This window comes from Desmodus rotundus, chromosome 4 (assembly GCF_022682495.2).
Source record: "Desmodus rotundus isolate HL8 chromosome 4, HLdesRot8A.1, whole genome shotgun sequence".
NCBI lineage: Eukaryota > Metazoa > Chordata > Mammalia > Chiroptera > Phyllostomidae > Desmodus > Desmodus rotundus.
Genome location: NC_071390.1, coordinates 37674111 through 37691929, shown reverse-complemented (window position 1 = coordinate 37691929; position 17819 = coordinate 37674111). Strand labels below are relative to the sequence as shown.

The following is a 17819-nucleotide window of genomic DNA, read 5'->3' as shown; positions in this document are numbered from 1 at the left end:
CTAATGTTTGTTCCACCCAATAAAGCACTCAAATCTCAAGCACTTGAACTTCTCTCACCATTACTGCTTGTATATTTAAACTTAAACAGATATAAAAACCCTCCTCTAGAATCTAGGGAGAATCTCAAGCTAGAGCAATTTTTAGTGCATGCTCAAGCATACCAAAGTCTTACATTGGTGATGAAATATACAGCCCCTTCCCCTCCTAAGGAACACAGACTGAATCAAATAGAACAAGTTAAAGATGTTGCATGATGCCATGAAGTTTTAAGACAACTAAAACTATACGCAAGTCTGAGTTGTTAACTCACCAAAAAATAAGAGGTAACTGGGCCACATCTGAATCAGCTTGGTAAACTCTTGAAAAAAAAAAAACTTCCCGGACTACATTTCCTAATTTTCAATTTCAGAATTGTTCAGGGTAGAACCAGAGTTAGTTCTAGGTGATTCCAGTTTGTAAGAGATTTAAGAACTACTGACCTCAAGACAAGCTCCATTTTACAACTAATCAGAAGCATCACAGCACAAGCCAATTAAAAAATATGCTTGAGATGAGGACCCAGTACAGTAACTTTTCACCCAGTCACTGAAGCTGACAAACACTTTATGCAGGACTACAAAAATATGCACAGAAAAAGTAGGTCACTCATTACAGCAATTGGTATTATTCTACCATTTCATTATCCTGGTCCACCAAGTAGGTTTTAAATAGATAAATTATTGACTTTTCTAATTAAAGTCCATGGAGAAATAGTGAGGTTCCACACTGCTTCTCCCAAATCCCTAAGGCCCCACGCATTTATAACACCATGCATTCATATAACTGAAACAAAAGATCAGGTATGCTGATAGTTTCTACTCTACAGGTGGTGGGGAGCAGCACGAGGGGTGATTAATGCTGTTTCTAAACCACTAAGGGGTTGCAATCTGACACGAAAAACAGATAATTTTATTTCATTTTGTAGTTTAAGGAAACACACGCCTGTAGATACGCCATTTCCTCATCTCAAATCTTTTGTGAGACCTTTCATTTACCAAATCCTCACCATAAATTCTTAATAATGCTCCACAATGACCCTAAGTGACTTCCGTACCCAAGGCTCTGCATTCTCTTACTGCAGGCTAACTCTCACCAAAGGACCTAGAACAAAGCCGCCAGACCTCTCCTAAGTGCCAGTGCCAAAGACAGTGACCCATCCGTACACTTTCTCCTGCAGAGTGCAAAAATTACAGGCCAATGCAAAGATAACCCATTACCCAGTCAATCTGGAGACAGGCTCGATCACACACACACAAATGCCTGTTCCCGCCACAGGTAAACAGGAGGGAAAGATAGAGGATCTGGGGTCAAAGGAAAGACGCACACTAAAAACGACAAAATTATCTTAACACATTTCTCTTGGCTGTAACAATTAATTTAAGTTAGGCTGCTAATAAGAATCACAATGAGCATTGTTAATTCCCAAAGTTAGTGATTTTTGCTAAATACTTGTACAAATACTTGAACCCTCTAAGAAGGCTGCTAATAAAAACTTTATTTGCAAATTTTGACATAGTGTTTAAGTCAGAAATGAAAGCCACAATAAGCTACTCCTTTGCATAGTTATTACCTTTGACCAAGGCATAAGAATTCACTTAGATAAATATCTTTCATAACCTACCTAAAAATAGGATAGTTCATAAATTCTCTAAACTGTTCTTCCCTGGTATGGGCAGCCTTTGATCTTTAACTATAAAACTTAGCAAGTTTTGGCATACTCTAAGGTTATTCTCATAAGTTAGTAAAAAACTCTAAATTTAGCATTATTTCTCAAATCTGGGAAGTTTTCTTACTCTGAATGCTTAAATATTTAAACCACAAATTGAAATGCCAGCAGAAATTAATCCATGGCAAGAAACTGCCAGGAAAATTTAAACATCCAGAGCATACAAATATTTCAAAGCATTATGAACTTTGAACTTAAAGAGCACACTCTCCTAAATTCTCACTACAGGAAAACTGGGCTGTTGTAAGGTTCGATTATGATTTAAGCTAACTCAAATTTTTCCCAATTTCTGACATCGATATTAGAGTTATAGTTTTATTATAGTAACAAATAGTTGTTACAGTGAGATCTACACACATATACAGAATATATTTAAATTCATATAGAACAATATTTACATTTTTAAGTTACAACTTTTGAAGTTAGAAGATGAAGTACAGCTTAAGTTTTACAACAAAGAAAACAAAAATACAGGAGACAAAAATAGAGTTGACAGTAAAATATAACTATCTGTTCTTGATACAACACGTGGGAACTCTTTGTCAGAAAGCTACATCTTCTTAATCTGATTGTCCAAATCATTAAAATATGGATGATTCAGTGCCATTTTGCCAGAAATTCGTTTGGCAGGATCGTAGACTAACATTTTCTGGAGGGGAAAGATAAAAGAAAAAAGGTTTTTATTTATTTAAAGAATGAACAATTAAAAAAAAAACTCCATAAAGCCTGAACTTCTCTACTAATAAGCCATAAGCCAACTGTAAAGAAAATCTGCTAAATGAACATTTCCATTAGTTCAATAGCAAACCACAAACATGTCTCATCCCCTACACTTCACCCTCTTCCTCTAGAACAGCCTCTTCCTTAAGTTGTACATATCTCGATAGCCTCTTTGCTATAAATTGTGATTTAAGATACAAGCATTCAGAGAGAGCTTTAAAACCAAGATGTCCACTTAAGAAAGATATCTAGGTAATTATTTTACTTCGAGAATTAAATGGCCATCCGAGTTATTTACAACATTTTTGAAATGGTGGCAATAAACTATAGTGATTCCTGATACAGCTTCCATCAAGTTCCAGGTAAAAACAAAACCGGAGTGCGATGTGTTAGAAACAGTTACGAGTCATTAAATGAATCAGACAATTCAGTATTAATTTATATATTACCAGAAAAAGATGATCAAGTTTAATATTGACCTTAAAGTTTATCTTAAAGAATATTAATCTTAAAATCAAATCAGCACGCAGACAAGACATACTTTTACTACCTAGTTGCCATATGAGCACTTACTTATCTAGCACTATGTTAAGTGCTTTGCAAATATCACGTTACTAATCCTCACAACAAAAGGTACAGTTATTACCTCCATTTTACAAACTACGGCATGGAAGCACAAAGTTAAGTAATTTGCCCAAGTTCATAGAGTTAAGGAGTAATAAAGCTAAACTTTAAAAACAATGTACGAGACAGCCCCCTAGCAACAAAGAATGATCCAGTCCAAGAAGTCGATAGTGCCTAGGCTAAGGACCTCCGATTTTATAGTATTTGGTTTTTGTTTTGTTAACTGAAGTGAAATTCTTTATATTCAAGAATTACAGAAGTTAAAAAGATAGATTGGGCCCAGAATATGGAAGGTCTTTTATGTCAAGTCAACAATATTGAGATACCAAATTTTAAATAGCAGGTACAGGACTTTGGACTTCACTGCAAACAACTGGGAAATCTGAGCTGAATTTGGTGGCACAATGACTTAGAAAGTGTGAAGGGTGCTCAAAGACAAATTAGAACATGTCTATGATGATATAGCAATAGATTATTTTTCACTATGTTTAGTAACCTGCCAAAACATTTTTTTCTAGAATCAAGTTACCGGAGATTTATTAAAAATTACTTCCTTCTAAAAGCTCAATATTTAAATACCATTCTAAAATCAACTTCCTGAAGCAGGCTTAGGACAATTTATTTTTTTAATCCTAACAGCATTTTCGTCTTGTTTCAAAAGAAAACAACTGTTAGTTGGGAATGGCAATGTAATAATAGACAGGAAACAGTCTGAAGAACTGTATCAGTCCTTCACCTAATGTTTCGGATGTAGAAACAAGGTACAAAGTAAGAAATGGGAGTTCACGCAGTGGAAAGCTTTAATACTAAAAATATCAAGCAATAAGGAAAACACCTGTAACAAGGCAGGCTACTACAAGTCAGCGACCTGAACAACAACAAAGGTGTATTAACACCGACCTTTCCTGCACAGAATACTGTAGCTATGTACCAGATAAAAATAATAAAAAGAATGAAAAGAACTCATGCTAATTCTCTTCTCAAAACCACCCAGTTTTCTTGGTATCTGAAATGGAGCTAGTAATATAATAAACATAACAGACATAGTTGCCTAACTCAGTAACTGTTAGTTTTCTTCCTATGTTCCAGTTAAAAGAAAGGATTGAGAACATTCAGAATTATAAGCGATAGTCAGTATAAAGGGCACTCCTCACCGAGAGCAGATCCAAGCCATTTTCATCCAAGTTTTTGACATGGGATGCTAGACTTCCTGGTTTCCATTTGGGAAATGTATTCTTATAGTCCTGTAAAGATTCCACATCTGGCCACACTTCATTGTTGGGGGTACCCAAAGCTCTAAAAGCCATAGCAAAATGAAAAATTATTAAAGCATAAATATAATCTCGTTATATTCATGTTGCCTTTAAGGTTCTTAACAGCTTAAGTAAAAAACAGAAATACCTGAAAATTCTGAAGAGCTGATCAATTTCTGAATCTCCATGGAAAAGTGGTTTCTTAGTCGCTAATTCAGCAAATATGGTGCCTATACTCCAAATGTCAACTGGAGTCGAATAGCGAGCTGACCCGAGCAATACTTCTGGAGATCTATACCAAAGTGTTACTACCTATGACAAAGCAAATTTTCACATTGAATAACTATGGTGCATTAAGTTACCTAAATATACACATTTATATTTCATTACAAGTGCCTTTAGAAGGCCCCTGATAACACTGTTTAAGTAAATTAACCATACAGAAAATACTGAATGGGAGATATTTCATTTCTAAATTCTATTCATTAAGGTGAGGAAAAAAATCCCAACAGATAAAAGCATACCAAGTCTTTTCTTGCTTTTCAAATTATTAAAGTGTAGATCAAAAAAGTTCAGATAGCTTTAATGTTTCCAAAAAAAAAAGCCCATTTGACAATGCGTAATGGATTTGGGGTGACACTGAACAAAGTCATGTACTGCTCACGTGCTAAAAACATGAAGAAGCCATAACAGTTCATTAGTGGTCTAAAGCTGATCTGTTATTATTTTAGGACATAATATATCACGATGGCAATAATATTACCTTTTACTTAAAGTTGATGAGGTCAATGGCGTGAGCCATGGGAAAATGGTATGAAGTGATGATACAAAGAAGCCAGCACATCTAACCAGATGAGCACTGTGGGTTTGGACCTGGGGGAAGACTTTGGGCTCAAGGGTAGACAGCTCCACAGAAGACAGTTTCTCAATATGAACATGCGCCACATAAAAATGCTTCAGTCAAGGACGAAAGACATACACAACAGTGGTTCCCTAAGATTATAATGGAGCTAAAAATTTCTTATCGTCTAGTGAAGTCATCGCCCCTCTAATGTCATAGCACAACACCACACTTTTAAAAAAGCATTTAGTGTAGGCTAAGCGCATAGTGTTTATAAAGTCTCCAGTACTGCACAGTAACCTCCAAGCCTTCAGATTCACTCGCCGCTCACTCACTGACTCACCCGGAGCAACTTTCAATCCTGTAAGCTCCGTAAGTGCCCTGTACAGGTGAACCACTTTTAAATTTCTGTAGTGTATTTTTGCTGTGCCTTTTCCATGTTTAGACACAGACCATTGTGTTGCAACTGACTACACTATTCAGTACAGTAGCATACTGTACAGGCTTGTAGCCTAGGAGCAATAGGTTACACCATATAGCCTAATACATAGTAGGTTCTAAGTTTGTGTGTAAGTGTATCCTATGGTTTGTGTGTAAGTGTATCCTATGATGTTTGCTCAGTGCCAAATGGCCTAGAGATGCACTTCTCAGAACAGATCCCAGACACTAAGCTAAGCAACACATGACTATAACCCTATACTATACAATTCAACATTCTCTTTCCCTCCAGAAATAGCAAATGAAATGCCAAATCATCAATATAAACACTGATGAAACATGTAGCTCCTAAATGTATGTGAAACAGTACCCCTTAAGCAAACAAACCTGTCTTTCAACCAATTTGACTGTGTATCAGAGAGGATCTAATCAGGAGACAGACAGAAGCCACCCAGTGATTGAACAGGGAAAGCTTAATATAAAGGATTATTAACTATAACAGGGGATTGGAATAATGAGAAACTGACTGGTAAGAAATAACGGGAACTCTTAAAAACTATAGCAAGGAAAATCCTTCCCCTCTGCAGTGCTTTTCCAGCACAGCCTGCGGACAAAGCATAACATCTCACCAGCTAGTGAGAGAGAGAGAGAGAGAAAGGTTCCAATTCCATTTTCACATAGTATACAAAGAAGGGTGAATTGGGAGCTGAGGCAATAAACTGATACTGGCAGAGTCGAAACCTTTTTTGACATTTCTTTCTTGGCTCAAAGAACAAATATAGGAGACAATCCGGCAATCAGACATATTCAAAAGCACCAAAAACACGCAGTTCTACATACCTCATGTGTATATACTCTAATAGGTATTCCAAAAGCTCTGGCAAGACCAAAATCAGCCAGTTTAATTGTTCCTTTGTCATCAATCAATAGATTTTGAGGTTTTAAGTCGCGGTGCAGAACTCTTCTAGAGTGACAAAACACAATCCCTTGTAGGATCTGGTACAAATAGCTCTGGAAGAAGGAAACATGTTAGAAAATTAACTGTGTAGCACATAATGATTTTCTAAATAATCTTGGTGAGTTTCTTTTGAAAAATTTAGAAACTAGCAGTGAAATTTAACTATCAAAAAGCCTTCAGGCCATTTAAGATGAACAAGAAGCATTTGAAGGTTGAAAAGCCCATTTATATGCAACATCATGTTTGTGCACTGAAGACAAAGATATTCACCTTAGGGACACATCTATAGCCATTGAGCTCCTTTTGTCTTCTTTGCCTGATTTTTGCTTCCTCATTCTTTAAGTCACAAGTTAGTCTTCTGTACAAAAGTTTCTTAAACGTTTGCTCTACACACTATTTCTATCCTGAATAAAATTGGTGGTTTTCTTTTCTATCTTTTATCTTTACATACTCATTTACTCTTTGGAGATACTGGTCAGATTCCAAAAGAAATAACAAAGAAGATACTATGATTATGTTTAAATAGATACAATGATCCTAAAAGGCTGTTTAGTAGCTCAGAGGTGTTTTATAACACACCTGGAGGAGTGGTTTGCCCAAGCTGGTATAAGGATCAGACATTTTTCCTCTGTGCACTTCACTACTCTTTAAACAATTATGTATACATTTATACTTTTTAACAGAACATAATGTCCACAATTAATGAATCAAAACATATATAAAACCAGAAAAAATAAAACCCCCTGCCACCTCCATCTTGCCCCAGGCTTTTGTTACTTTGTTTTACTAGTCTGACAGCCAAATAAAGGCCAGAATATCTTAGTTTCCAACAATACAATACATAATTATTAGTTTTGTTTTCTCAGACACTACTCGTCACTTTATAATTAGAAGCACTATTTAGTAATAAAATGGTAACTGTTAACAATCTAAGCTGACTCTAGAAAGAAAATGAAATACCCCCTTCTTCCTCATTCTACTTCCCAATACATTTCCCAAGCACATTCCTACAAAACACAGGCACTTACACAGAGTAGGCCCTTTACATTCACAGTGAATATGTACTAATAAAAGTAGGCAAGATTCTTACCTTAACAAGTGAAGAATCCATGAATTGACCAGGAGGGATAGAATCCAAGTATTTCTTTAGATCCATGGAAAGGTATTCAAAGATGAGATATAACCTTGAATCCTGCATGAGCACATCTTGAAGACTAAAGAAATAAAACAATTATATAAAAAAAATAAACATTTTTGACCTCTCTCATAAAATAACTTCCCTAAATTTCACAGTGGCTTTAAGATATTTTCTGTGACTGTTTTGGGAGAGAAGAGAACGGTAGCTTCCCTAGTGAAAACCTTCCCTAGCAGTACTAAAGAAGAATTTGAGAAGAAATCTCAGGGCAGCAATTGAAAATTAAGCTGTATAGGAGTTGCCAGCTGTCAAACTACTTATATCCCAAGACATCTCTAGGCTGACTGGTTGTTGTTCAGAGCTTGTCTTTCTATGGAGATAAATTACAGAAATAAATTTTGAAGTAGTATCTGACCTTAATAGTTGCTCACTATCTCCACTCAGCCCCCACAAATTCAATTAAATCCTAACTTGGACCCCTAGAAAGACAACCCACCCCAAAATACCAGTCCACACATTTAAAAAGGAGGAAAGAAAAAACTATGCTTTTTTGTCTGACCTAGCTCGCTGTCTTAGGACTCTGAACAAGGGATTTTTAAGGACCAGAGCTCTGAGTGAAGACAGTGGACAAAGTTCAATGAAAAGGTCTTTTCTCCCACAGCCGGTTTACCTTGACTTTTCAGCCCCCAAATACTAATCTCTATGACCAAGCTCCTCTAATTCTGTTCCTGCTTCTAACAGCCTATTTTTCCTATGCCCAGCATCCTCAATTAATAAAAACAGTGGGGTTCTATTCCACCCAGTAAGGTACACAAAAACTAAGCAAATTTAGAAATTTCCACATTGAAACACACACGGCATGCAGACAATAGTTTAAATCCAGATACTGTACCATACCTGACTATATTTGGGTGACGAAGTTCCTTTAAAAGAGAGATTTCCCGAATTGCAGTACTAGGAACCCCTTCCTCTTCACTTTCTAGTCTGATTTTCTTCATGGCTACCACTTGACCTGTGGTTTTGTGTTTACCCTTATACACAACTCCATAGGTGCCTGAAACAGACAAAGTAAACGTCCGCTATGGGACACTCCTGCACAAACTAAAAAGATTTTAAAAAATGATTGAATCCCACAAGGCGTTACATGATAGAAATGTCTGCTGTGTCCAGATAAGAAGCATCGTACTCATAATTATACCCTCATCACTTCCAAAAAGAAATGGAGGGTAACTACAACCTACTGCATCTGTAACTGAGAAATAAAATTCATGGAGTCATCACAGGTTTTCCATACATTTAAATCACCAGTAATTTTCCAGCATACATTAGAGAAAATGGACCCTTTGCAAACTGAAATTTATCTCCAGTCAAATATCCTGCCCGACAACAAGGTAGGTATAGCATGCAACAGAAAGATTTGGGCACAGGAAGTATTACTAACAGGAGTCACTGCGACACTTGCCGAAAACTCTGGAAACGGTGTTTTACTCATCTCAAATATGGTCAATAATCCTCATCCAGAGAAGAATGGGGACAAAGTTTGTTATTAAATACATATTACGTCTTATAAAGGTCACGTTGTTCACCACATAGCAGAAAAGCCTCGCGCCCCTTCAGAAGCGGGTAAGAACACTGATTTTGATACGTGGGCTGCATACAATAAGCAACAATGTCAATACAGACTGATCTGGGGATGGAGATTGGCAATAATAAAGGATGGGTTACTTAGCTAAATCCAGTTTGTACACATGATACACGTAACCTCCTAGAGAGTGGTTTTGAAACTGCGGCTGGAAAATTTAGGGAAGTCTTGAACCCCTTAGTTACTGAGTTAGCCAAAAAGCCCATATAGCTTTTTCCATAAAATAAAAGACACATTTTTCATTTTCACCAATAACTTTTTTGATTTGAAAATTTGGGTAAAAAAGTATTTACCATCTTAAAAATAATTGTAGGCAAGTAAAAGTATATTATGAACTTTAACATAATTCTGCTCCCAACACATATATAAGACATGAATAGTCTTATCAAAATACAAATATTGTTTTAATTGGTTAGTATCAGAATATAAGATTATCAGGGAGGGAGGTTGTCAGGGAGTCATCAGAATAATCTCAATTCTCTTGAAATGTGAACATTCTTTGTTATCTTCGTGTTTGTTACTATGCAAAGAACATGTATTAATGCACATTAGTAGTGTAAGATACTTTAAAGGTTGGATTTTAATAAATACCATACATATCTTCATGTCACAGATTATTATAGCATCATTAATCATTTAAAACTTTTATATTAAAAAGCACTCACCTTCTCCAATTTTCTCTATTTTGATATAGTCTTCCATGGTCAATCAATAGCTATGATAGACGCTAAAATGAGAGGAAAAAATTATGTCACTACATGCCACTAATTCAAAGGTCAGTCTTAAGTTATTAATGAGATACTATATGTAAAGCTGTTTCCACTAGTGCAGCATTACTTTTCCATAAATATTAGTTATTGTACTAAAAGAATATTTACAGGGGAAAGGACTCACGCAATAAGATTTCCCCACAATTTCTTAGCTCCTTTAACATTTGTATCTTATACCAGTGATTTATCTTCTTCCAAATAAACCCTCGAGTTCAGACATCAGCTCATCTGTCCGCCCCAAACCAAAACCAGAAGTATGCTTTCTTATGGAACACTTCTAAGGAGCACCACTGTGTGCCAAATACTCAGATATTTCAACAAATAATGTTGTTTGAGTTTTTACTGCTTTATGATTGTATGAAGATAATCTTAAGATAAGTGGGGAGCTAAAATGTGGTCACACTGCCGATTTATTAGAAAAACTGTTACGGGCCCTGGCTAGGTAGCTCAGTTGGTTAGAGCATCACCTGGTAACACCAAGGCTGGGAGTTTGATCCCTGGTCACGACACAGCAAGAGTCAACCAATGAATGCATCAATAAGTGGGACAAAAAAGACGTTTTTCTCTCTCCCTCTCTTTCTCTAAAATAAATAAATTTTAAAAGAAAAATTATTAAAATCCTAAGTGTTTAAACTTGCTCAAGTGACTTTCCATCTTGCTCCTGTTTTTAGCAGTCACATACACAAACAGGATGAAGACTTTCACAGTCCTTTTTGATGGAGCAGGAAATATCACTTAGCACCCTAAGAGAAAAGATGCAATTTCACAGATAAAATTCTAATTATACCCTATACAATCTCAAGAACAAATTTTTAAAAATACTGGAGTAACAAAGGATGGTGAAAAAAAAAAAGGTGAAATGCTGACAAGTCTTCTCAGCAAATTTGCCAATGAAACTTTAGAAACCCACAGCACAAGTGAACACTCATCACTGATAAGATCATATATAAAGACCATTGAGTAACTGATCCTTAAGTTCTATTTCTCATATCCATCCTCGAACTCATTCCAGAAATAAGTAGAATAAACCACCTTTTTTAAATGAACAAAACTGGACTACATTGGCCATGAGTGCCAGAACAAAAATTTTCAATTTTAGGAAATGGCAATGTACGATTAAGATAGTAAGCTTTTCTTCAATATCCAGATTTAGGATGTCTAGAGCACAATAAAATTGTTGAGCGCACTTTGAACAAACAGCTAAAAACTAACTCAGTTTCAAAACTGGGTGTAAGTGCCCCTCCTCCATTTTCCCCTTGTGACAATTCCAAATACAGGACGAGCAGCAGGCCTTCCGAGAGCCTCCCAGGGCTCTGGACTACTAGCTGCAGCGCGTGACACGCCAGCGGCCTAACCTCCTCCCTAGAGACTTGCAGGTCGTTAAGGAAGTACGTTGTGCACATTAGTATTAAATAAAAATTGATTAGAAGACATTAAAACCCACATATTTACCTATCTTTCGACATTTCTTAACTTGATACTTTTTGCTAATTCCCTCGATGTAACAACCATACGCATAAAATAAAAACAAAAAAAAAAAAATCCAAGTTCCCCTCGCCCCATGCCTTGGCTAGGGTTCTTAAAAAGCTCTGCGTGTGCAAGGCCATGGGCACAGAGACAAGTCCGAGAAGGCCCACGAGATGGTTCCTAGGATCGGTTTTTCGAGGCGCTTGGATTCAAGAGCTGGCGTGAGGACCTGGCCCAAGACTGGTCTTGCTCTCCACCCACGAACGCGAGGACAAAGGGCCTGGGACCGAACTTGGCTCAAGCGCTCGGCGCGGTCGAGACGAGCACGGACTTGGCTTCAACCGCGACCCAAAACCCTCCTTGGCCAGGTGAGCGGCCTCTTCCTGACAACGGCCGACCACGACCCCAGAAGGCAACTCAGACGCCAGGTCAACCCCATCCCTCCCCAGGGTAAACCTGCCAGCTCGGAGCTTCCCCACGCCTCGCCCGAAAGCCTGGCCGGTGTCGCTCACACGGCCCGGACCAGGGGCTCCAAGCGAAGGCCAGGCCCAGCATCCTGAGGCCCGGCCTGGCCCCACGCAAACCCCAGCTACCCACTTAGCTGCCGGATGGCACCACCCGGTCCCTCAATACTCCCCCTCCAAGGCCACCGAGCCGCCCCCTGTGGGCCCCATACGCACGACCCTCACCCCGGCAACTCTACCCGGCTAATCGCCCCGCAGCGAAAGCAGCGGCGGCTGCGGCTACCCCGTCGGTGTCAATGTCTCAACTTCTCACAGCCAGCTTGGAATGTAAGTGCAATCAGTTTCAAACTCACCGCGCTAAAGGCGGATCCACCAATCAGGTGACGCGTAGACTTTCAAAGGAGCCAATCAGAGCCAAGTCACGCCTTAGCTGGCCTTCCCCGGTGGCCAGAGCGCCAAAGAAAAAGAAAACGGCGGCTTCAGAAAAAGCAGGAGGGCGGGCGCAAACTGAGTCTATGCGCAAGCGTTGTCTCGCTTCCCGGGAGAGCATCGTCCTACTGTTTCTAGTCATCAGAGATCTACTGTTAGCTCTGAGTTGGTTTCTTTTACCTCCCAGTATTAGCACAAATATTTTAGTGTACGCAAATAGCTAACACAAAAGTGATACTATATTTGCATCAGGATTCCATTACTTTCACTTTTAATACTTAAAGGTAGTGCATACTTACGTTTTTCTAAACGGATGACTTTCGGGCTAAACCGAAGGAGCATGTTTTAGTAGTTACCTTAAGAAGACAACGGAAAACTAAAAGATGCTCTCAACAATGTAAAAAATATATATGTAATGTATAAACGCGCTTTGTTTTTACCTCATTTTTTAATTCATTTTGTATTTATTTAAAATTTTACTTATTTAAAAATAAAAGAAAATTTCACATTTAAAAAAATTTTTAAATATTTTCACATCGGTATTTTAAATGTTCTTTAAAACAAAAAAATCAAAATTCTATATGGAAAGAAAAAGAGATCTAAATTATACTTTAAATAAATCAAAAACTTTCTCTTTAATTGCTCTCTACCTTATCTTTAAGAGAGACTTCAGCACTTGAAAACCATTCTTAAGTATTGAAGAAAATAAAAGAATAAAATATAACTGCAGATAGTAAGAGTCCTCTAGTAAGGATTTCTCTTTGCACTGACCCTAAGGGATCCAGAGCAAAGACTGATTGTCATGACCTCTAAAAATATGTATTATATGACCCAGATTAGGGTAAGGAATAGAACTGGTATATCACATCCAAGTACATATTTAATACCTTTTTAGATAATGAGTAGCATATGTCATCTGACCCTAGATTGGCAGAAACAATGTTATGCTTCTAGGTCACATAGGCAGAGCATTCAAAGTGGGGGTAGGGGTTTGGAAAATCTCTGTCTAAACCTAATAACTTTCCAAGCTTACTTTTAAAATCCCAAATTCACATTTTAAGTGAAAACTGACTACCCCAGAGAAATCCTCTTAGAAAAAAGACTGTTCTTTGTTAGTTGAAGGTACTAATTTGAATGAATGAATGAATGGTGAATGAATGAATGAATGGTAAATGAATGAATGAAAAAATATATATATCCTTGTCTCTGGGGGTCCCAATTAACAAATTTAATTTACATCATTTTAAAAACAGGCAGCAATTCATTATATCCACTCTACATTCAATATTAAGAGAACACAAGCTTCCATAGCTGTGATTCTATATTTTTAAATTTAACTCAATTATCTTTGTTTTTGAAGTTTTAAGAGTTATTGTAAATTCACACTACAGGTTATTACACTTAGGGTCCACTTGTATTCAGTGTCCTTAAAGTGCAGTGTGTTTCGTAGAAAGAAAAATGAATCAGATACAATTCCTGTTGTAGGTGTGGGGTGGGAACACACAATAATTACTTGGAATACTCTTCTGGCACTTATGTTGTAACATGCTATAAGGTGGTATGAGAACAGAGAGGAGGAAATTATTAATTCAAACAGAGAAAGTAACATTTGAATAAACAAGAGAAAAAGTTGAGGGGTGGGCCTGCTAAGTAGTGGAAGCGTCATGGGTAAAGCCCTAAAAGTCTGCCCAAGTAATGCAGGATGACTCCATCATAGGACCGAAGATACCTGTAGGGTTAAGTAGGGAAGAGAGTTTGGCGTCAGAATCTTCAAGAGCCCTGAATACTGTTGTAAGGGGCTGCTCAGGAGAGGCACAGCCTCAGAACCAGGTTTTAGAACTATTTCAGAGGTGATGGGAAAAAAGAACTGAAGAGGAAAGGTTGGAAAGGCAGGTGCTCCCCAAAATTTCACATTTATATTTTGGTAAACTCCATTTAGAAAAGAAATTGCACACAAAGTTTTTGTCTTGTTTTTAGAAATAAATATTGCTGTGGACAGACTTACGGGCCACCCCCACCTCAAGAAATTCACCTGTTGAAGCTCCAACTCCTAATGTGATGGTATTTAGAGACAGAGGTCTTTGGGAGATAAGGAGGTTTAGATGAGACCAGGAGGTTGACATTTTTTACAATGACATTAGTCCTCTTATAAGAAAAGACACCAGAGAGCTTAGTCATGTGAAGACACAGCAAGAAGCCTCCATCTATAAAGCGGAGAGCTCTCCCCTGAACCCAACCACACCGGCACCTAGATCTGACTTCAGGCTCCAGAACTGGGAGGAAATTAATTTCTGTTGTTTAAGTCACCCAGTCTGTGGTATTTTGTTGTGACAGGCCAACGTACTAATACAAGTGTTTTTTCAGATTAAAAAAAAAGTTTAAGAAACAGTTACTTGTAACCACAATAGTTCCCCCCACCCCCCTTACGAGCAATTTCACTTTCCATGGTTTCAGTTACCTACAATCTACTGTGGTCCAAAAATATTAAATGGAAAATTACAGAAATAAACAAATCATAAGTTTCAAATTGTGTGCCATTCTGAGCAGTGCGATGAAATCTCACCTGGTCCCACACGGGTATGAATCATCCCTTTGCCCAACATATCCACGCTGTAGATGCTCCCCACGCCCCCGCTGGTCACCTGGTAGCCGTCTCCCTTATCCGATCAACTGCTGCAGTATCGCAGTGCTTGTGTTCAAGGGACTATTATTTTACACAATAATGGCTCCAAAGTGTGAGTAGTGATGCTGGCAATTTGGACACGCGAAAAAGAAGCCATAATGTGCTTTCTTTATTGAAAATGTGAAAGTTTTAGACTTTATAAGCATAGAAAAAATATATATGCTGAGGTTGCTAAGATCTACAGAAAGAACAAATTTACCCATGAAATTGTGAGGAAAGAAAAAGAAAATTGTGGTAGTTTTGCTGTTGAACCTCAAACTGCAAAAGTTACAGCAACAATGCATGGTACGGGCTTAGCTAAGATGAAAAAGTTATTTACTTTATCATAGGTATCTATGTATAAAAACAGAGTATATGTGTGTGTGTGTGTGTGTGTGTGTGTGTATTCTGTCTTGGAACATATGCCCTGCCAATAAGGGATGACCACTGTACATAAAATACCCTGGAAGGAAATGCAAGAAACTGTTAACAACGTGCCTCTGTGAAGGAAAAGAGCAACTGGGGCACCGAGGGGGCAGGGAGGCTTTCGTATCCTTTGAATTTTGGACCACGTGAGAGTGTATTACCTAGCCCAAAAATGAATGAATGAATGAATGAATCTTGCCACGGACGTTTTTGCTGCAGTGTACAACTCATAGAAGTTGCTGAAAATGTTATCCAAAAGGAGAAGACTGATCTTCTTTTGCAATAATTCAGAAAGTAAAATGATGGGAAAAGCAAGACCTACAGTTTCAAGATCTTTTTATCAAAACTGAAAACATTGAACTATCATGGCTGTTTCTGAGTTAGGCATTTTTCTAACAAAGTAATAGGTGATTTGGGGGCAAAGTTTTCAAACAATTCCGTAATAAAAGCTTATCATATATAACCTCCATGGTCCCACTCTCGTTCCCCCAACAAAAGGGAGCACAAGGGAGACCACTGTGAATGCTCTGGCATGCTGTACATTAGATGCACAGGTGTCGACCCGCCTCAGGCTTTCATTGGAATCTCAGGAAATAAGGATAGGGTAGGGAGAAGAGATTCATCCATCAACCTTGGGACCAGTGAGGATCCTTGGGTCTTCCCGTCTAGGTGAGGAGAAAATGCTTACAGGGCCCTAGGTAAGGGCTGCTCTGTGCAGAGAATGGCAGTTAATTAGGAGTGGCAGGAGAGCAGTGAGGGGCAGAGGGGCCAGACAGGGCTTCACAGTAGAGATGGTGTGTGAAATGAGTCTTGAGGAGTGAAGAGTTTGCCCAGCAGTCACAGGAGTAGGGAGAGCTTTCTGGTCCATGGAGAACAAATAACAAGGCACGTTTGATGGGCTGAAATTAATTCAGCAATGCCAGAATATAAAAGGAATCTGGGGGCTGGAGAAAGGGTCAGAAAAATATGCCAGGGAGCTAGATACCCATAACTCAAATGGCTTTTATGGGTCATGCTAAAGGATTTGAATTAGATAATGATTATGGCATGTACATTTTTAGAATTTCTGTCAAATTGAGAAAACATCTAGTTTCTCTCACATAGCTGTTTATACTGCTGCTCTAGGTTTATGCACTACAAGCACAAGAATTATAAACTATTCTAGTTTGCATGATTATAAGCATTCCAGATTCCAAAAATTATCTGATGTATTTATAATTGTTCATGCAGTGTTAAAAAGTATATTCCTGACACAAGATAAGTTCGTTTTAGATAAGATAATGATATAATTTTATGCATCTGATAATTGGAAGAATTTTCCACAGGTTAGCTTCTCCATTATCCATTGCCCACTTACTCAGAGGTCAGATAAGTTCTCTGAACCTATACCTGCGTTCCCAGATGCCAGGAGAGTCAGCAGAATGACTTAAAGGAGTGTTCCCAGAAACCATTCCTGCATTAGGTCTGCTGGCAATAACTTGGAAGTGTGTGGATACATAACCAGATACCATAAATCCTAAACTAAACATATCCTCGACTCAGTTTCCCCTGCGCTGAATCCCAGTAATGTCCAGGCTCCTGCCAATGCCACTGGATGGTGGGGAGTGAAGTGGAACGAACCAGTGGCCTTAAGGAATTGTGACTAAAATGCCTCATTTTATATAATTTACAAAAACGTGACCATGTGAACACTTTTCTCAGAGCCCTGGAAAGGGTCCGTTCCAAGGCAGGACCCTGACCTTAGGTGTCATTCCTCTGTTACCTTATCTAACTCTTGGATCACCATAAATCTAACTCTGAAACTGGCACCCAATGTTATACATATTTGGAGGCAGGAAAAATGATCAGGGCTGTTGCTTCGGTTGAAACTCTTAGATATTCTTATGGATTTTTTAAAAGATTTTATTTATTTTATTTTTAGGACGAGGGGAAGGGAAAGAGAAAGAAAGGAAGAGAAACATCAATGTGTGGTTGCCTCTCACATGTCCCTACTGGGGACCTGGCCTGCAACCCAGGCATGTGCCCTGACTGGGAATTGAACCAGCAACCATTTGGTTCACAGACCTGCACTTGATCTACTGAGCGACAGCAGCCAAGGCTTTTATGGATTTTCAATGCCACTTAAATTTTATCACAGTACTGCTTGTGCCTAAGATAGGCCCTTCTGTCAGAACTGAAAATTTATTGTGAAAAATAATTCGTTAAACATTTATCTTTGTAGAGT

General features: G+C 38.1%; 1 protein-coding gene across 2 annotated transcripts; it reads right to left on the bottom strand.

Annotated features, from left to right (window-relative positions):
- Nucleotides 1–2065: 2065 nt before the first annotated feature.
- Nucleotides 2066–12431, bottom strand: CDK1 (cyclin dependent kinase 1). Of its 2 annotated transcripts, none has more exons than XM_024561293.3 (8): nt 12304–12431; nt 10043–10104; nt 8633–8789; nt 7691–7814; nt 6483–6653; nt 4512–4675; nt 4265–4406; nt 2066–2415 (listed from the first exon to the last, which is right to left on the bottom strand). In XM_024561293.3, the coding sequence occupies exons 2-8, from the start codon at nt 10077–10079 to the stop codon at nt 2317–2319; spliced, it is 894 nt and encodes a 297-aa protein (XP_024417061.1). In that variant the 5' UTR covers nt 10080–10104; nt 12304–12431; the 3' UTR covers nt 2066–2316. The 2 variants fall into 2 exon arrangements, with proteins under 2 accessions (XP_024417061.1, XP_045052155.1); XM_045196220.3 differs by having other exon boundaries at nt 12318–12417.
- Between the last annotated feature and the right edge of the window lie 5388 nt (nt 12432–17819).